Genomic DNA, 22,250 nt, shown 5'->3' on the forward strand with positions numbered 1-22,250 from the left:
TCACTCCATTGAACCATCTTAACCTTGGCCATCCTAATTTCTTCTTTTGGCTGGATTGCATTCCAATATCCTTCTAGGTAATTTAGTTTCTCCCATTCTTTTCACATGTCCAGCCCATCTCAATCTTGACACTTCAATAGATCTCATAATATCAGGTGATATTAGGCAAATTAATATAATGTTGATGGAAATTTGGCAATATAATTGCCATAGCAATCTAAAAGACATTGTAGTTCACAGAATGACTGTAGAAATTAAATTATTCTTCTGCAATTCGCTCACCAATTGAGAAAGTAAGGATAAGCTTTTGGGCTCAATTTAAGGTTGATAAATATCTGATATTTATAGTAATTTTACACATTTCTTTTATTTTCATATATCAGTGACCTCCTATAATACATAGCAGGTACTTCTTATAAGACTGTCGAGACATGAGGTGAATTCAGATAAAACAAAATATAAGAATGATTATTAGACAAATTTGTGGGATACTATCGCATATACCAATAAATAAAATACGAGGAGAATTTAAAAAAAAAATGTTGTTCCTAAGAGCACTGAAGGGTTGGAGATGTGGAAAGTAAGGAAAAAGGATAGAGAAAATGTTATGTTATATGCATGCTGCACGTTGTAATGTCATGCCGAGGAACATTGTATACTCTTCACAGTATCTTTAACTTTTAGAATGAAGCAGCAATTAAAGTTTAGCAGATTTGGTGAAATTACACCACCACATAAAAGTAACCCTGTTATCCACAATACAGATAATGAAGCTATAAGTACTGATAGGGAAAAGTCGAAGTTTTTACTGGAGCCTCTTGATAAAGAGCATGAAAGAGTAGCTAAATACTCCAGAAAAAGCAATACTTGTGTTAAGAGAATAAAGAAAAAAGTTAAATGAATGTCAAATTAATCTCATATTACCCCAGGAAAGGAAAGATGTGACAAAAAGTAATAGATAGGCTGTTTTGTGGTAATGTTTTGAGCTGACAGTTCATGTTCGCTGATTTATTCTTTGAAACAAAATGTAAAATGTGGGCAGCATAATGAGTTGTTGTTAATTATTAGAAACTGTGGCAAATTTGAAGATGTGCTCAGTCAGCATATCATTTGGGATATCATAAAAGAATTCTGATGATGATGATGATGATGATGATGATGATGATGATGATGATCCGTGGTGCAGCTACCTTAATAAAGTAAAGACTTGCCAGCTTACTACTGTCCTCATGCCCACTTCCTTCCAGAAGAGGATGATCATTTCATTAAAAAAGGGGATGTGTGGCCATTTTGTTCACCACCAGTGATGCTGGTTTGCTAGACTGGTTTCATTGTAGCTCTTCACTTTTCTCATGATGTGTGGTGGGCACCAGTCCCATACTAGTCGAATTTTTATGAGAAAATTTCTTCTCTCATGTAAACTGAAAATAGCATGCATTCCATACTGCCAGTTCAAGGCATGGTGCTTTAACTATGTGGTAATGATGTGAGACATAGAAGAATTCCATCTTATTAAAAAAGTTAACTTACAGCAACATTACCATAGCTGGTTGGTCTCCTACTCAGAAGAGGATGTATGTATGCATGCATGCATGTATGTATGTATGTATGTATGTATGTATGTATGTATGTATTTATTCACACTGCAAATGGGTATATACCCGGTGGCAGTGGTAACTAATTACACTCAATAATGACAATTATTAATAAACGCAACTAATAAAAACAGTAATTAATAATAATAATAATAATAATAATAATAATAATAACAAGGAGCATCCTAAATTAAATGAAGCATGGTCACTTAAAATAACATTTAAAGTAAATCTAATTTGTATCTTAACCCTAAGTTCGAACTAAGACCCATGAGTGTGACAGGTTCATACCTACACAAGTACCTTTCGGGACTACACTTATTTCGCTGTCAACTCACTCACTGCCCTGATTCTACCTGATTTCACTAACACTTCTAACCATTTCATTGTTCAAATACTTTGCACAGCCACTTCACTGACGCCAACACACTTCACTTACACAATAGACTTCACTGACACTACACACTTCACTGACACAACACACTTCCTCACTGATAGAACACTTCAAATAACAAGATATCAATTACACCCTTTAAATAGTTACTACCGTCTATTAGTAAAGTCCTTAAGCCTATTTTTAAATACATTTTTGGTTATTGGTAAAGCCTTTAGTAAGCCTGCAGGTAAAGCATTCCAGTCCCTGATAGTACGATTGAGAAAAGAAAACTTTCCAGTGTCCGTCCAAACATGACAACGTGTTATTGCTTACTCGTTACAGACTATTGTATTGGCCCGAATCTAATACGACCTTGAATTTAATACGACTCCAAGTTTACAGATGTTCTTTTTAGGAAAATAAAAATATCACACTATATACAATGTGCACATTAAAAATGTTATAGAATGAAAGAAAACTAATAAACTGAACCTTTATCTCCGGTAGAACCGTAATTTCTTTCAAATCATTCATTACTACCCGATGCAGTACTATTGTGATTGTTGACTAAATAAATAGCGCACACTGCATCTTTGTACAGTCATCTATAATTATTTACAGACTTTTGTTTTTCGTATTTTACATGAATTTACTAAACCTTTAAAGAAACTTCAAACACGTAAAATAAATTTAACCAATGCATGAGAGAGAGAGAGAGTACAGTAATATGTATCAGTACAGTAATAAAAATCGGGAATAGGGTAGATCAGATTAAACATATGACCTTGACAGAGCAGCAGGTCCAATCCTGTATGCATCACAGAAAGAGTCTCTGCGCAATACGTTGTTAGTACAGTCTGTGTAATGTGTAAGTAGACTTCTTTCACGCTTGAAATGGCTAAGGCCTTGATTATAATACGTGTCCAGTTTTCGCGGCACTGTTTTTATGAAAAAAAAATATATATATTGTATTAGATTCTGGCCAATACGATAATTAAAATGTATTACAAATTCATGTTTTCTTCTCAAAATGAGAGTACTATGAGGAAATACTCCAATTTCATGTCAGCTTTAACTGAATTGAGTTCTTTCATAGTAAAAAGGCACTAGTAAAGGAACAATATTTTCTGAAAAGACCGCTATTGCATGGAATAAGGACATGCATGCCATTGTATTATATCATGTCGAGCTCTTCAAAAGAAAGAACTAGGGGATGAGAGATTCAAGAAAACTTGTAATTACAGCATTGGAGGCTCGTTCATACAAAACCTTATGGAAAATTCAACCATAAATAGCGCTTACTCATTCACCTTTTACCTCTGATTGAGGTTCTGGCTGATATGTATATCTATTATCATGCAATATGTCTCACTTGATGATATGTATCAGAGGAAAAACAATTGTTTGTATACATCTGAAGTCTGATTAGTGTAACATGTAACTAGTCAGTCATGAATGAAATGGAGGGGGGAGAGAACTAGCCACTCTACCTCATTATCTCCTGGTTTAGCTTCCTCATGAGCGATGCCTTACTGGTGTCACGAGGTTCAAACCTGTCTTTGGACAGTTAACTGAACAACAACAACAGCATTCACCCTAACATAAAGCACTGAGTAAATAAATGAACTGGTGAATACTAGACTTTGTGCCATTCATTCACTCTGTACACAAGTTAACATGTAGTTCAGTGATGTAGTCTCATTTCATATGACTTGTTTCAGGTCACACTGATTGTGTTCGAGGGTTAACAGCAACATCTGGCAATGAGTTCCTCTCCTGTGCCAATGACGCAACTATTCGCCATTGGAATGCTTCCACCGGCACCTGCCTTTCGACTTTCTATGGTCATTCAAATTATATTTATAGGTTAGTGCTTTGAATTATTTGCATACTGGACTGTTTTCTGTTATTGGTATTAGATTCGTGGTTTTGAGGCTTTGTACCTGTTGAGGGCGGATGATTTTTAATGATGTGGATTTTGAAAGGGGAGTAATACTGGAGGCCCCATGTCACAGATTTACAAAACATACAAACTCCTGTTGCTATTCTCCGCAGCAAATCTCTTGCATATGAGAAGAACCAATTGGAGATCACTGTGACGTAATATAGATTGCTTGTGTGAGAGAGTGTCATCTCTTACAAGGGAGAGATGGCTATACCAAAGTCAGAGGGAGGGAGAAATCAGTTTCCCGCTGCGTTAAATATTTATCACATTGTAGCTCCTAATATAGTCAATCAATCGTGCTGTAATTTTTATGATTGACAGGTGAATATCTGTGGAAAGCATAGAAAAAAATTCGAAATCAATATCTTTTAGGAAACAAGGAGAAAAAATAATAACTTCAAAGTGATTGTTCAAAATAGACATTTACACCTTCAAAAATTGGTAAGCAACAAACTTTTTTGTTTTTCACGTTAGATGGGGGGGGGGGGCGTGAAAGTGAGAGAAATGTTGAAAAAGAATGGAAATTACTTTTAAAAGTTATTGCTACTCAAAATCTTTACTGGTTTTCGAGTTATGGTGAGTTAAACGACCGTTTTTGCTTCATCGAAGAACTCAAGACTCAGCCTTTTTCTGTTAAAAGAGGAAGAATGCTGGAATATTAAAAAAACTCGTAAACTCTAAATATCAATTGTGCGTGGTTTGTGTAAAACACAACCTTTTGTCTCTCTTTTATCACTACCACTTGCATTACTGAATGACAAGGTGTAACAGAAATATTCTACACATGAACGAGAAGTGATCTGCTTTTTGTACAAATATAAATAGAGAGGAAGAATGATAAGAGTGTGTCAGCTTGAGTGTGTGTGTTTGGTTTTTGTTTCCTTGTATCTATAAAGTACGTATCTTGAGTGATGCAGGCATTCTAAACAATAACGCTATTCTTCTGGAATGCATTAAGATCTAACACTGTGCTATAACCCATATCCTTGTAATAATTGTACAGAGGGAATGGTTTGACCTAAAATTAGGTTTTTTTTTTTTTCGGACATACTTACAAATGCATTCTTTTTATATCTGACAAGCTACAGAATTTTAGAATTAAATAAATGCCAGACCGTCAACATCCCCTTTGATAGCTATATTCCTTTATTAGGCAACCCTGCACTCCTGTGATTCGCAGGATCTGTGAAACCGCTGAAGGTCATATGCAGGAGATTTTCTGCGGAGAATAATAGCGCAGGCTCCATACAGAAGTTGTTGATCCTAGAAGTAGTTCTGTCATTCAGGCGATGACTTCTTGTCAATGGGAAATTAATATTTGGTGAATGAAATGGTTGTGGAGTAGATTTTTCTGTAGTAGATTGAAGAGAAACCACAATGTGACTCCAGATTGAGTTACCTGCATGCAAGCTCCTCTTATGCACAGCTTGCTATCAGTGATACATAGTACAGTATCTGTATATTGACACACCACAAACTAATAATGTAAAATATTACTAAATCTAAGAAGTTAAAACACCAATAAACTCAAATCAAAAAAGGAGATACTAAAATGGTCTGTCTTGTTGTTCCAAACATTTGTCGCACCTGCTTAATAAGTGACAGACACATCATGTGTTGCAGTTCAAAATGAGACAGTACATTCATGGATGTTATTTTTTTAATTCTTTCATGGTCTGTGGATGATTTTTGTACAATCTTAGAATGTAGGCTTTCACGGCCGGCGTTGATAGGATGGGTATTTTCCGGGCTAGAGGGCCGTGGTCTGTCGGTGTTTTAACCAAATGTTTCGTCCACTACTCCGGTGGACATCTTCAGTGGCGTGGTACACGTGTGCGGAGAGATCTGCTGGTATCTGGCCCTCAGAAGCACACACGTCAAACTCTTTTCTCCGACAATTAGACACTATGACAAACAATTAGAACACCGAAGCCATTGGTGCGGACTGCGGCGACAAGCCACAACCATCCCACACCTTGAATACCGACGTGCTAGCAGTCTCAATGCCAGTTCCTGATACATACAACAGATCTCTCCGCACACGTGTACCACACCACTGAAGATGTCCACCGGAAAAGTGGATGAAATGTTTGGTTATAACACCGACAGACCATGGTTTTTGTACACTTTGTCTTTTAGAGTTCTCCACAGATAAAAGTCATAAGAGATTAGATTGGGGTATCAAGAATCATCTTATTAAATTGAGAATATCCCGTATAGTTCAAACATAATGAACTGAGGAAGTAACTACCTAGTTTACTGTCAAGGGCGAATCTAGCAACTTTGCGCCTCTAGGCAGAGAAAATTATTTCCGTCCCTTATTTCGCCCTATATGCGTCATTTAGATCAGCTGAAATAATTGATTCCCCACGTCATTATTACTGTTTCTAATATCTGAAATGCCCGACTCAGATAAACCACACACTCCACTAAATTCAGTACTGTTCGCCACATTCTTACACTCTGATGTATCTGGACTCGAACTGGAACAAGCTGGCTGTTTGTTTTGTAACTAGAACATCAATTTTTGCACTTTTTCTCACAATTTCCTTTTCTTTATTGCCTTGTCTTTCACGAGTTTCCGGTATTGTTGTTTAGTCAACTGTCCGAAGACAGGTCTAGACCCCCACAAGTGACACTATCAAGGCATCACTCATAAGGCAACTAGGCCAGGAGATAATGGGGTAGGGTGACCAGTTCCTTTCCCCCTCCACTGCATACATCGCTGACTAGCTACATATTACACTAATCACATTTCAGATGCAGTTCTTCCTTTCGACACATAATCGTCAAGTGAGATGTACTGTCTGATAATAGATTTACAAATCAGCCAGAACTTCAATCAGAGGTGTTTTCGGTATTGAGAACCTCTTAGCATTTTCCGATTGTCACTCATTATAATGAATATTAAAATATAAATCACCTAGGTACAAAATAACTGCACTCTTTACTGTTTCAAATTAAACTGAACTGCCAAGCATCTGACTGCTACAATGGCTGGCGGTATTTTCTTTGAATTTAAGTCTGAATGGGCATCATTGAGTGTTGATACTGGCTACTCTTATGACAGAGTTAGTGGCATCTCTCATCACAAAGCATATGATTGCGAGCAACGAGATTTGCCTTTCTAACGTATCGTAATATAATACCAGTAAGTTCTTTAATGTTATCACGTGAGAGGGCATAATGTTGAAAAAAAAGTGCTATGATCACATTGTAACACTATTATTGAAAAACTGTCTTTCTTCCGTTGGCAGATCTTTGATTAAATTTGAACTGATTGTTGCCAATGTTATTCATATCCTTTTCATTGTGCATTTAAGTTCATGTACTCTTTTAAAGAGTTATGAACAAAATTTAAAAAAATAAAAAAAAATTAACAGTAATGGTTTAAAAGCTGCCCCCTCAAATCTGCCGCCCTAGGCAGCTGCCTAGTCTGCCTAAGCCTAAATGCACCCCTGTTTACTGTAAGTGGCTTTGTACTAAGAGAATAATTCTGATCCTGCTTTCAGTATAAGTGTTTTTCCTGGAGCTGGTGTTAATAATTTTGTAACTTCGGGTGAGGACCGAACTGTGAGGATATGGCAAAATGGTGAATGCCTGCAGAGTCTGACACTGCCAGCACAGAGTGTTTGGTCAGTTACATATCTTAAGAATGGCGACATCGTTACAGGCAGCAGGTAAGCCATTAGATGTTAGGGTGAAGTCTGGATAGTTGAAGGTGGTGAGTGGTTTTGACACTGTGGTGTGTGTTGCAGTGATGGCATTGTGCGGGTGTTCAGTGCTGACCCCAGTCGTCAGGCGGACCCAGCTCTACAGCAGCAGTTTTCTGAGGAGGTTTCGAACACAAGTGTAGCAGCACAGCAGGAGATAGGAGGTGTCAAGATTAGTGAGTACGTACTGCAGTAGAACAGTCACATGACTAGATTAGCACTGGTTTGTGCACCAAAAAAAGTTGGGAGATTGAGGAAACAAATAACTACCTGTAATTGTGTGAATGAATGAGCAAGTGACAGTTAGTGAATGAGAGGGGGATGTGGTGCTTCCTTTCTTCCTGCCACTATTTTCTACCTTTTTATCCTTTCTTTTTATTGCCTATAATTCTTTCTATAGACATGCTTATATCAATTTACGTATATTACGATATCTTGTTATAAACTGTATTGTGTCTGAGATATAGCAGTCATTTATATTCTTTGTCGTATTATCCGTGCTCTCCCTCTATACTTTGGTCTTGGTAATTGAAAGTCTAAGGCATCCTGCCTGAGACTCGCGTTACGGAATGCACACTGATTCGAGCCCTCATGGGAGGAGAAATTTTCTCATGAAATTTCGGTAGGTAGCAAAATCCGGTTATGCAAACCAGCTATAAAGGCTGGGGGGATCATCGTGCTAACCACACGATACCTCTATTTTGGTTGGATGATCGTCCACCTCTGCTTCGGCATGTGGTCGTGAGGCCAGCAGCTGGCTGGTCGGTCTTGGCCCTTCGTGGGCTGTAGCGCCACGGATTATTATTATTATTATTATTATTATTATTATTATTATTATTATTATTATTACAGTTGAAAGTGCTCAACTTTTGAATTTGTCGGTTAAGTTTGGTGATGTAAAAGACTTCCCACTGGGGAACATGGAATGCATGACCGGACTTGGAGCTGTGCAATCATGGAGAGGATGCTGAGTTGAGCTGGCTTCTAGGAAGACGTTGGGAATGAGATATGCTAGGACATCGTCAGCTATGAGACTGCTATGCAACAGAAAACTCATGTGGACTTATACACATAGGGACAATGAGCTGATAGTGTCAACCTTAGAGGCAATGTATTAAAAAGTAATTAGTTTCATCTTGTTACGAGTTTGTTGAGTTTTGTTAAATTAAAGTCATTATTCTCGGCATCTCCATCATTGTTTAACTGTCTGGTTTTATGATTAGATAACTGCCCTTTGTAGTCCTTCGACGGCCATTTTGTTAAGCCATTATGTTTTGCTAATATTTAGTGTTTTCGTTTATAATATGTTACTCAGTTGTTGAAAAAGTATTTTACATTTATTCTTATTTATTGTTATATTGTTATTCCTCGAGCATATAATGATTTAGTTTTCTTATTGTTTGTATCCATGATCGTTTATTCATTTGTTATATTGTTGTTGTGCTTCATCAAATACCTAGGTCACTTACTAAGCCATGATAACATTTTTTTTTTGAGGAATCCCAGGCCTCGGTAAAAATTTTAGAATATATTGTTATGCCATTGAAACATATGGCACCTAGTGATGCTTCCAGATAGTGTGCATGTTTAAGAATGTCGAAGGAAGGGGAGTGTAAAGTCAGTTCATTTTCAGCCTTCGTCCAGTATGGATATTAGTCGATTAGAACAGAGTATGTACATAAAAGTATCAGTACTCGATGACAGAAATGCGAGGGAATGTCACGCAGAGCTTGTAGAAGCTTTAGGTATCATGCTGTCCCATATAGAACTGCTGCAAAGTGGATAACAGCTTTCCAATGTGAAAAAATAGCAAGTGCTGACATGCCATGTACAACACTCCCTGTGATTTAGTATTGACCAAGTAGTTTGACATTTTCTAGTCATATTTCCGTTTTTCATCACTGAGCCAGTAGCGGCTGGTGACCAAAATCCTCGGTGAGGCCTGTAGTAAGTAGTTTAAGCAGGCTACCTTCCATACAAAATATTTATTATTGATGATGCTTTATTATGATTGACATTATTACTATATTATTATTATTATTATTATTATTATTATTATTATTATTAATTAAAAATAATATGTCAATCTTCAAATAAGTTGCTATGCTGTGAGTTGATTTCAGTAGACTTAACTATTTAATTTTTATAAAGCAACGAATATTATGCTGAACTGAAGAAGCACGTGTTGAAATTCCCCTGGAAATATTTTTCAGATCATTGTGCAACTCAAAGGAAGAAATGGATTCGGAACACCTCAAAATCTGTGCTTCAGTGGCTGACCATGATAATATCTTTGAAAAATATTGGAGTGCAAGAGGTCAAATGACTTTGTCAAATGCCTAGCATTAGAAAACAACAACAACATATTTTTCAGATCGCTGAAGTTTCAGTAGATACACTGTTCTCTGTTTTTTTTGTTTGTTTTTGTTTTGTTTTTTGACAGCAACAAGCACGACCAACAGAAAAGTTTATTTCGCACCACATTACCGTAGACCCATTTACGTTACTCACACCAGGATGCATTGGAAGTTCGCGTTTTAAGATTATCTTTCTGTAAAATTGTCAGTGATGGCGTAGGTCTGTCTTAATTTAAAACTTTCCTTATTTCAGTATTATTTCCTATCGATAACGATACTCTAACAATGAATTTATTACAATTATCATCATTATTTCTCGCATTTCTTTCGAGTTCTATTTTCCCAAAACACATAACCACAGTGGACCTCACGACAATTCACGACTGTTATTCTCATCCCTATCGACACTTGAGACTGGCGTTGACAAAAGACTGGGTTTTGAATGGGGGAAGTGAAGGCTGATGGGTGGGGGAATACCTGCTAGGCCACGAGGCCACAAGAAATGTGTCTCAGTTTCAGCTTTCCGAGTGCAACCTTAAAAAGTGTGGAAACATACGAAATGCCCAAGCCAGACCCAGCACGAGCGATCCTGGCCTCAGGAACAAATTTTACTGCAAGACAGGTCTATATACATCACAAAGTTTTCTAAGTCTACAACTCTATACGCTTCATTGAAATAACTAATATAATATGTTATATATGACTAAAAACCACCAAAATTTTGAGTTTAAGGAAGCAAAGTGACTGAGGCCCGGCCTCACTTGCTTCAGCCAATCAGCCGCCACTGCACTGAACCATCTGTATATAGCCATTCTGTTACAGGGAATCTTGCGTTTATTGTGGTTAATGTCAGTTGTTTGAGTTCATCTGGTGTCCTTTAATTCTTTATAACTAGGATAAGATTTCCAGGGTAATTATGCATTTCTCAACCAGCCTGGAGTTGACTCTGTGCACTTAGTGCAGCCTGGCTATCAGAGTAAATATAGACATTCATGCCTTGGCATGATCTATATAGGTTTTCCTGAGCACAAGCTAATATCGCAAATACTTCAGCTTGGAAAACCATACTATATAGACTAAGACGGATAGATATTCTAGACCAAGATCTTACACTATAGATCTCTGCTTCAGTACTACTGTTAGTTCTGGAGGCATCAGTAAACCATACCAGACTACGGGGGGGGGGGGGGGGAACTGGTTAAGGTAACCTCCCTCCCATTCTTCCCTATCAAGAATAATACAAACATGAGGATTTATATATTAAGCTGGAGTCATACTGTCTTGTCTCATGTCTGCAATGGGATTGATATTCATTGCCATTCTCCAAATACATATGTGGCTAAGTGCTCCATCCCTCCCTATCTATCCACTGACCAAGGCTTTGGAGTCGAGAGGCAGCTAATATGGCTGCATTTTGGATTGCCAGATCCAGAGGAGGTAAACAGCAGAACCTCGAGAGCCCTGGTTGGTGTAGTTCTCATGGCTCCTGTGATACCTAAACACACAAACCATTGTAAGAGATTCAACAAGGTCGTTGCTTGAGAAAACAAAGTCTGGGACCATCATACAGCTGCTGCATACATAATCCTGTGGTTCTGAGGCAAAAGGTGATATGTCAGTTTCTGGCGAAAATGAGGTTTTGCGATGTGTTGTGCATCCTGATGGTATCTTTATTGTGGCAAAAGATTACATGCATATTTTTATTATTTTTCTGTGTAACCCATTGTTATGAAATGTTATGATTTTATACAAAGTTTGAATTCTTGCTCCTGAAAAGTTACAAAAAATGACATCACATTTTGCCTTGGAGTCGCAGAATCATGGGGCGTAAAACAGCATAGTATATCCAATAAAGGATTTTCGGCTATAGCCCCGAGTACATCCAAAGGCTCATCTGCAGGCCCAAAAGCAGCAGTAATCTTTTTGGTACGACATTCCACATGAGTTTTTCAAATCAATTGGGAATCAAGGATTACTCCTAAATATGTAATTGATATGTTTAATACAAGATCCTTACCAAGTAGAGAAGCTCGAGTGAGACTTGAACACATTCCTGAACACAGCTTTATATCTCTAATCCAACTCGCTAGCAGCTGAGCTATACTGGTGGCCTCAGTAAACCTGTTATTACAATCAATGCGTGAATGAATGAATGAAATGTTATTAAATGTTATGTTTTATTTAACGACACTTGCAACTGCAGAGGTTATATCAGCGTCGCTGGATGTGCCGGAATTTTGTCCCGCAGGAGTTCTTTTACATGCCAGTAAATCTACTGACATGAGCCTATTTAAGCACACTTAAATGCCATCGACCTGGCCCGGGATCGAACCCGCAACCTTGGGCATAGAAGGCCAGCGCTGTTTCAACTCGCCAACCAGGTCGACGAATGAATGAATAACTAATAGAGTGGATGGTTGAATGAATGAGTGAATATCTGGCTAGATGAATGGATGGATAATTATATGAATGAGTGACAGAGTTAGTGGTTAAACTAATGACTTAGTGAATGAATGAGAACATTATCAAAACTTGCCACGACAGTCTATGTTTTCTTTGATGATTAAGGTTTATTTGATAAGTTTCTAATCTGCTTTTATGGATTGAAATACTTCTTAGCTTATGATGAAGTATGAATGAAACAAGTGGTTTATGAGAAATCTATTACAGTTTGCCAGGCAAAGAGGCATTGTATGAACCAGGTCGCACTGACGGTCAGACAAAACTTATACGAGATGGCACCAAAGTGTATTGCTACAACTGGTCTGCAGCGAACAACGAGTGGGTTAAGGTTGGAGATGTACTGGGAGCCAGTGGAGGAACACAGAGCACATCGGGAAAGCAGCTTTACAACGGCAAGGTGAGTTGCAGGCAACATACCTGTCTAAGTAACTCTCAGAGACCATTTTCCTGACTTGTGACTGGAAATAACTTGTTGCTAAGTAAGAATTGTTTGAAAACTTCGATTTCTTCTACAAATTTTCATTCACCACTGCTACTATTGCATTATTGACAGATTTTCTTCATCTCTGAATAGCCTTTGCTATTGAAAAAAGATGTTGAATTATTATTATTATTATTATTATTATTATTATTATTATTATTATTATTATTATTATTATCATCATCATCATCATCATCATCATAACTGGATGTCCAATGAAGAGATGGGTTGAAAACTTTTGTGGATCATAACAGTCCTTATGGGATTTTATTTGGTCAACTAAGGCACTTCTAAAATTTTACTTGTCCATAAAAGTTTAATTCCATTTGAAACATTTTTCACATTACTTGTCAGTGTCAGTTGGAATTCATGATTCGCAATTATATGATCATAGAAGAGGGTAATGATCAGCAGAAAGTTTTTACATTGTTCTTGTGTTTGTTGGTTGTTAGCTGACAAACTCATGTGCACTTGGAAAGTAGGACCCATAGATAAACGATAAAAAGATTGTTGGGAATTTTTCTTATGACATGTAACTGTTGAATGTTGTAGTGATCTTCTATATGCCATTAAATTAGTGTCACATAGGTCCACTACTTTATTTCACTCCCAGAAGAAGCTCTTCTTACAGATTTATTTTGCTCAGAAAACTAATTGCTCTTTTCACAGTTTGAACACACAGTATTTGAGTCCAAAGTAAAGTATGACAACTACTGTAACACTAAGAAAAAGTTGCAAAATACATGTTCCATATTCTGTAACACAGGAGTGAGTGGGCGAAATGAAAAAAATGAAAAATTTTCGGCAAACTAAAGGCTTTTTATTCATTGACTTTTCTTCAATATTCATTTTTAAAAATCTGGTGGGAAGAGAAAAAACTAACAGTGACATCATGACACACTTTGAAATGAACACCCAGTATACGTATACACGCGCTGGTCACGTATGGAACATTATAGTTTCAATTTAGAAGTGCAAATGGAGTGGTTGGGACAGCTTAATTTTTAAGCACACTCAGTAATCCGGCACTCTCGCTATCCCTCTGTGCAAAGAATGGGTGGATTAGCAAGAGTCTACTGTAGTAATATTTGTATGATTAAATATTGCTATATTTAACAAATCATCATATAAATACTGTTACTATGCATACAAATTAGATATTTTGTGTAAAAAGTCAATACCAACAACTTTTTAAGATATGTGTTGATTATGAAGTTGAGATATTTCTTTAGACAGTTTGTCAGAAATAACATGTGAGTGGCCTGTTACTGTTCAACAGATATTTTCTGAAGAACATGTTCAATAGGCACCCAAACTCTTTTGAAGGAGGTTCTTAGACCTGCTGGCTGATAGAACATCATCATTGTTTTCTAAACTGATGTCCTCAGTTTTTGCGATCCATCACTGTCCATATAGATGCATGCAACAGTGTCACGTGGCTGTAAATTCAGGGGTACAATCTTGCTGATATGATGATCTTCAAATTCTCTGATTTTGATTTCATGTAACATCTGATAGTGTTTCCTATGAAATTTGTGAAATTTTCGAGTCCCTGGAATCAGCGGTTGTGGTGTGGACGGATTTTGCGGTATATTTGTTTATATGTGGAGTCTTCTTGTATGGAATGAGAATTAATGACCTATGCACATTGTGTATACTTTCCTCGTTATTTGTAACATGTGTAATTGTTTTTCTCTTTGTTCCAGGAGTATGATTATGTTTTTAGTGTAGATATTGAGGATGGAAAACCACCACTGAAACTCCCATACAATACAGATGAAGACCCCTGGTTTGCTGCCCAGAAGTTCATACATGATAACAATTTGAGTCAATTATTTCTTGATCAAGTTGCGAATTTCATTGTGAATAATAGTAAGGCAAATGTACCTCTTGGACCAAAGACTTCATCGGAATTCTGTGATCCTTTTACAGGTCAGTATCATGTTGAAATTCTTTTCGTTTCTCTCTGTTGAAATATATAGAACATATGGTAGTCTAGTATTTTTGTAGTATAAGGTTTGCTCTTACTTGCATTAGTGTAAATTATGCAGCAGTACATCTGTTACATAAGGCTGTGTTGTACTAGTTTTAGCCAAGTTGTGGAAGACTCAGCTTATAACTAGTATTTACATTTGACATCAAGAGGAAAAAAGGTAAAAAATTTCTACACATCTCACCGTATATCTATGGACATTAGAATTAAAAATGGGAGCTCTTATACGGCAAACTACAAACATTGTTCATATACCTCATCGTAGGGCTGCGGACGGAGCGGTTCAGTTTGGAGCATGTACTGTGACATCATTACTCGGTTGATCCGAGTACAGGACCGATACAAATTTGTAGCAGCAGATTTAAAATTTGGATTGATTGAGTCGATTTTAGAACATACTTTGAAAGTGAAACCAGCTTGTTTTAAAAGCGTTGTAGTAAAGCGATTTTGCTTGCCAATTGACGAGAAAAAAAGTGTTTCACTTTGCTTCATTGCAAAATGGCGGTTGCAAATTTTATTTGAGTGATTACAGCTATTTTCGGAGTTATTTTATATGAACGGCCTATTTATTAACCTTCAGTGTTGTTATATATGACAGACGAAATAAAATTGATAAAATAATTTATAATACTAACGGCTAATAAATTAACATGTGAGGTAAACATTAAATGCTGCAGATAAGTAAAAAGGAAGATAGAAAGACACGAGCTCCATGAAGTGCTGCCTAAGCATTTTAAAATAACACACAGAATTATTTATTATTACGGAAAGTGGATAAAATAATCAATAAAACGTGGAACCTTGAACTGAAGAACATAATGCTTATTTATTTTATAACATGACTAGCCTTCCATACAACCATGTTTTTTTGGTACAGAGTAATATTATTGATAAATCAAAGTAATTAGCTAACAAATCATATAAATAAATACAAATAAAATGATGACTGATGAGATAACATAAATCCAATAAACAGAAATAGAAAAATATAGTGCACTTCCTTTTTTAACATATTTCAATATTAATCAAACACTCTAATATAATAATAATAATAATAATAATAATAATAATAATAATAATAATAATAATAATGTATGACTTGAGGCTTTCCCGGCATTTGATATAGAATAACTCTTCTCGGGTTCTCAGCCAGGTGAGTTGGAAGCTAATCTCCAACTCACTTGGCTGAGAACCCGAGAAGAGTTATTCAATAATAATAATAATAATAATAATCATAATAATAATAATAATAATAATAATAATAATAAAAAAATAATAATAATAATAATTATTATTATTATTATTATTATTATTATTATTATTATTATTATTATTATTATTATTGTTATATACAGTAATATGTACAGACTGTCAGTGTTCATTAGGCCCACTTGATAGGTCATATATAGGATGAATTCCTCTGCAAAAATACTAGGGTTTCAGCCCACCTTGGGGATATCGCCTGTTGGAAATAATTTGTTCTGCAGCAGAAAATATTTAAAACAATAGTACCTATGTCGCTGCCTGCTAGAATTAAGTGAAACACGTGAACTCTGTTCGAATGTTTGAACTGACCTGTAATGGTTACGGTTAGCAGAGTAATTCCAGTGCTCCGCACCAAGCACATTAAACTGCTAGAACAGAGTTACTCAACAGTTCTGCTCGCTCCGTTCCCAACTCTACCTCATCTGATACAATTGATGTGTTGTAGCTGAAGTGTAACTGATACACAGTAAGTATACATTTTCAATCTAACGGTTGCTATCACTCAAGATGTACTGTGAGATGTGTACAATATTGTGACGGTTGTTTTTGGTAAAATTAGAAGTTCCTCTGGTGAATTAAGAAAGCAACAAATTTAAAATTTTGAGAAAAGAAAGTTAAAAGAATAATACTGTAAATAATATCAGCTACCATTGCATTTAATGATAGCATTGCGACAATTATAAGACAGTTCTGTGATTTGAAATTTGTCATTCTTTTTAGAAAGGTAAGAATTGTTCAGTTGTCTCTTTCACTGATGCCTTAAATTGCTTGTATGAAAACAAACAATGTGAAGAATTCTCAGTTCTTGTTGACATTACTGGAACATTTCTAGGTTTTGGTATTGAATACGAACGTGGATTTAATGTCATGAATACGATCAAATTTAATTTTAGTAGAAACTGAAAATTTGGATGATCTAATGAGAATTAAGAACTGTATTTCAGGAATTAACCTTGACATTGCTTATAGTCAATGGATTTCTCAGGACAACAGATGAGAAAAAATTATTGAAAATCATAATTAATTTCTTTGTAGCCATTTGTGCCATTTACTTAATAAATGAAATGCAAAGGCTGTGGATTTGCAATGTTCACTAGAAATTTTTATTTTATATGCATAACAAGGAAAACTTGTGAAGTGTCACGCAGTCAGAGCAATAGAATAAAGGGAACATTATTCCTGAAAAGAACTTTTTACATGCAGTAAATCTACTAAACTGCTCAATCATCTCTTAATCAAATGGAATCTGCACTTAAGACTCTTCTGTTTAAAACTCATCACACTCAGTGTGGCTTGAATACACAGTACTTGGAATGGTAACCACTAGATATTTAGAACAACTTTCTTATAACTCTAAATGCGGTTCATAAATTATACAGATTCATAAAAATAATCGAAATTTTATGAGGTTTCTATCATATGAGCACTTTAAGTGAATATTGTTTCATGTGTGTATTTCAGGAGGGAACCGTTACATACCATCTGGCAGCAGCAATAGTGCATCCAGCCCAGGCAATACTGGCGATCCATTCACTGGTGGCTCTCGGTATGTTCCAGCCTATAACAGTGAACAGAGAGCAAATGGTAAGTATATCAAATTCATTGTCATTTACTTGATTTATGTTTTTTACTTATTATTTACATTTTGGTTTTGAATACAAATAATAATAATAATAATAATAATAATAATAATAATAATAATAATAGTACTTACGACTTCTAAGGAACCCGGAGGTTCATTACCACCCTCACATAAGCCTACCATTGGTTCCTATCCTGAGCAAAATTAATCCAATCTCTACAATCATATCCCACTTCCATCAAATCCATTTTAATATTATCCTCCCATCTACGTCTCTGCCTCCCCAAAGATCGTTTTCTCTCTGGCCTCCCAACTAACACTCTATATGCATTTCTGGATTCACCCATACGTGCTACATGCCTAGCCCATCTCAAACTTCTGGATTTAATGTCCCTAATTATATCAGGTGAAGAATACAATGCGTGCAGTTCTGTATAACTTTCTCCATTCTCCTATAACTTCATCCCTTATTGCCCCAAATATTTTCCTAAGCATCTTATTCTCGAACACCCTTAACCTCTGTTCCTCTCTCAAAGTGAGAGTCCAAATTTCACAACCACACAGAACAACCGGTAATATAACTGTTTCTTAAATTCTAACTTTCACATTTTTTGAGAGCAGACTGGATGACAAAAGCTTCTCAACTGAACAGGAAAATCATTGGTAACATGATACGGAACTTCATTCTTGAGAAATACGTAAAAATTGCATAATGAGAAAGTATATGTCATCTTCACAACTCTCATTGTTTTCACTATGGAATTCACTTTTACATTAGCAGCTACTGCATTAACTTTTGAAGCTGGATACCCTGGTTCAAGTTCCTGGAATACGAATTTTTGGTTGGTGAGGTTAATGTTAGTCATTAACCAGATAGCTAAAATATCAGCTTTCTATGCTGAAGAACCAAACTGAAATCTCTACGAGACCAAATCCTTTAATATCTGCTCTCTGTGGCCAATCTTCATACAATAACTACATTACTGGAGGTTGATGGTCTTTTATGAGGTTTTTTTTACCTTTTAAGGGAGTGGAGAGGAGAGAAAGAAAATGGTGGGGAGTTGAAAGTTTTTCAAAATTCACTAATGTCTCTTGAACTAGCCAACATACAGCCTTAAAATTTAAAATTACGGGTACTTTTTACAATTTGGGTTAAACATTTTTAAGAAGGTTAATATTCCTTAAGGTACTGGAGAGGAGACGAAAAGGGATGAGAAATTTCATATCGTCCAATCTGGGTGAAATTTGATATCTGGAGGTTTTTCGGATCACAGAATAAGAATGTGACATTTTGTCCGAATGTGGGTGAAGAGGAATGGAAATGGGTGAGAAACTAAATTTGGTATCTGGGAGGTTTTCAAACAGAAAATACAAATATGAAAAATTGTGCGAATTCAGTGTGGCAGATTCATTACTATGAAGTATATCTTACAAAAAAAAATCAGGTAACTCGGATATAAGCAAGTAAAGACACGCATTTAATAAAAAAAATGCCCTATTCTTTTAGGGCGCAGATAAATTTGTGTGTATCTGCCTACACAATCAGTGTGTATAATAACAGTAATTCAGCTGCATAAACATCAGGAGACAAAACAATAAATCAATTCAGAGCCTTGGGCCAAGATGCATTATGAAGGTAAGGAGGATGATGTTTGCTGATAGGAGAACGATATGTTTATTACTCGAGAGAGAGAGGAGGTTCTGATTTCTTTATTATTGTCATGACGTTTAGTCTAGTGTTCAATCAGCCAATGAAAAAGATGGACTAATTGCATACAGTAGTAATACTTACTTACAAATGGCTTATAAGGAACCTGCAGGTTCATTGCCACCCTCACATAAGCCCACCATTGGTCCCTATCCTGTGCAAGATTAATCAGTCTCTGTCATCATATCCCACTTCCCTCAATTCCATTTTAATATTATCCTCCCACCTACGTCTCCCCAAAGGTGTTTTTCCCTCCGGCCTCCAACTAACACACTATATACATTTCTGAATTCGCCCATACGTGCTACATGCCCTGCCCATGTCTGGATTTAATGTTCCTAATTATGTCAGGTGAAGAATCCAATGCGTGCAGTTCTGCATTGTGTAACTTTCTCTATTCTCCTGTAACTTCATCCCTCTTAGCCCCAAATATTTCCTAAGCAACTTATTCTCAAAGACCCTTAATCTCTGTTCCTCTCTCAAAGTGAGAGTCCAAGTTTCACAACCATACAGAACACCCGGTAATATAACTGTTTTATAAATTCTAACTTTCAGATTTTTTGACAGCAGTCTAGATGACAAAAGCTTCTCAACCGAATAATAACAGGCATTTCCCATATTTATTCTGCATTTAATTTCTTCCCGAGTGTTATTCATATTTGTTATTGGTGCATACAGTAGTAATGCATTACAAAATAATTTCTGTATTTTTTCCAACAGCAATTAAATATTATGTAATAAAGTAGGATGTAAAAGAGTAGTAGTTTAGTTTGCAAGGTTTACAGAGGTCCAAGGTTCGATGCCCGGCCCTGATTCCCGATTTACCACGCAAATCGTCTGTAACTGCATTTAGATTGGCAACAGGCCATGACTGTTTGGCCAAGCAACTGCATAGAATTGGAATATATCAGTCCCCTAACTGTCCATTGTGCAACTCAAACCAAGAAATGGATTCAGAACACCTCAAAATCTGTGCTTCAGTGGCTGACCATGACAATGTTTTTGAAAAGTATTGGAGTGCAAGAGGTGAAATGACTTTATTGTCAAACGCCTGGCATTAGAAAACAAGAACAACATTTTTCATATCAGGGACATTTGTGTGAAAATCTCTGTCATTCCTTTGTAACATTACAATATTTTTTCTTTATACAACAGTACATAAAAATGAGAAAGTAAATACTCTGAATTTACATCAGAAATATCTGAACATTAACAGAAATGTAAGTTTGTTTATATATAATTTGTTTTTCAGGCATGACTGTTAGTTCTACATCAGTATCATCCACTGCATCTGATAACTGCCCCCTGAAGCCTTACTTTCCACAGAAGACATATCTACGATTTGATCAGGCTAACCTCAGTGTTATTTTAGGTAAGAATTCAATTCTCAAACTTTTAGTTAAAATTTTCAATTATAGATTATTCACACATGGAGTATGAAGTAACGTGTCATTAGACAGATTCTCTTGTAGTTGTGTGTTGTGTCTTTCGTTGGTTGAATGTCAGGTGATGCACAGAAAGCATGTTTCATAATATACAGTACAAGGAAAAGAAATCAGTTGCAAGTGCTTTTATCTTTATCCCATTCCACTTTTAACAGGTACATAGGTCTTAAGCATAAGTAAATGATAATTCAATCCTGGCTCACTAGAGCACATTGTAACACCACTGTAGTTAAATCAAGGTCTGTTTATATTCAAATTATATAAACTCTCCTTCCTTAGATATACTAACATATGAAGGGTACACGGGAATAACGATCAAGGTCCATTTTAAAAAGTTTCGAGAAAAACGAATTTTAAAGTTTAAGCACTTAATACTTTGTTATGTGTATATTTAATAGAAATTGACGTAGTGAAATGTCAAGAACGATGATTTCTTATTACTAGCTAGACCACATGATAGTACTTCTTTTCCACTATAAGATAGCATTATTAACTCAATTTCGATTTTTGATGGACCTTGATCGTTTTTCCCGTGTACCCTTCATATGCAAATTGTTTCTTTGCGTTAGTTTTGGTTTCCTCAGGTCAGTCTTTCTTTAGATTAGTGTTGGTTTGTTGAGTAAATTATCTTTAATTTAGTTTTGGTTTTCCTAAATTAGTTTTAGTTTCTTTATGAAATAAATAACATACAGAACTGAAACTAATGCAGTAATTAGGTTAGTTTGATTTTATGAAACTAATGTAAGCAAATCAAAATTAAAAGGAAGTAAAACTGACCTTAGAAAATCAAAACTAACCTAATCAAATCAAAACCAATTCAAACAAACCAAAATGAACCTAAAGAAACGAGAAAATCAAAACTAACATGAATAAACGAAAACTAACCAAAAATTATATCAAAACTAACCTAAACAATGCAAATAACATAAACTAAAACCAACCTAAATAAAGTAACAAACTATTTTTTTGTGCGTGCGCGCGGAAGCAGGATGGAATCACTACCTATGCGAAGAGAGAACCGTTTCCTTGGGGGGGGGGGGGAGAACGCAAAGCAAAACCATAGAATCCCCCTATAATGGGGTTATGTGGGACATCATTTACCTTTCCCCCCCCCCCCCCCCATTATAGCTTGACCGTGGTGCAGTATATCAGAATATGATTATTTAATAAAGGTATTTTCGAGGGCATGTTTCTTACAGTGTTACATCCACATCTGCGATGTTTCAGACTGAGTTGTATAAAACTTGAACTGTAATCTACTACAAATTATAATAGGGAATAACTTAAAGACAATCTCCCTCTTTTTCTCTCTTGTACACAAACACA

At 36.0% G+C, this 22,250-nt stretch overlaps 1 protein-coding gene across 1 annotated transcript in view; it reads left to right on the forward strand.

Moving 5' to 3' along the window:
- Plap (phospholipase A2 activator protein) overlaps nucleotides 1–22,250 on the forward strand; it is a 49,555-nt gene that overhangs the window by 14,871 nt on the left and 12,434 nt on the right. The window contains exons 4-10 of the mRNA XM_069821568.1: nucleotides 3,693–3,837; nucleotides 7,429–7,596; nucleotides 7,675–7,809; nucleotides 12,657–12,846; nucleotides 14,637–14,862; nucleotides 17,651–17,773; nucleotides 20,732–20,851. Coding sequence (XP_069677669.1) covers nucleotides 3,693–3,837; nucleotides 7,429–7,596; nucleotides 7,675–7,809; nucleotides 12,657–12,846; nucleotides 14,637–14,862; nucleotides 17,651–17,773; nucleotides 20,732–20,851 — 1,107 coding nt within the window. The remainder of the gene's footprint in view (nucleotides 1–3,692; nucleotides 3,838–7,428; nucleotides 7,597–7,674; nucleotides 7,810–12,656; nucleotides 12,847–14,636; nucleotides 14,863–17,650; nucleotides 17,774–20,731; nucleotides 20,852–22,250) is intronic.

The sequence above is a fragment of the Periplaneta americana genome, chromosome 3 (genome assembly GCF_040183065.1).
Source record: "Periplaneta americana isolate PAMFEO1 chromosome 3, P.americana_PAMFEO1_priV1, whole genome shotgun sequence".
NCBI classification, from domain to species: domain Eukaryota; kingdom Metazoa; phylum Arthropoda; class Insecta; order Blattodea; family Blattidae; genus Periplaneta; species Periplaneta americana.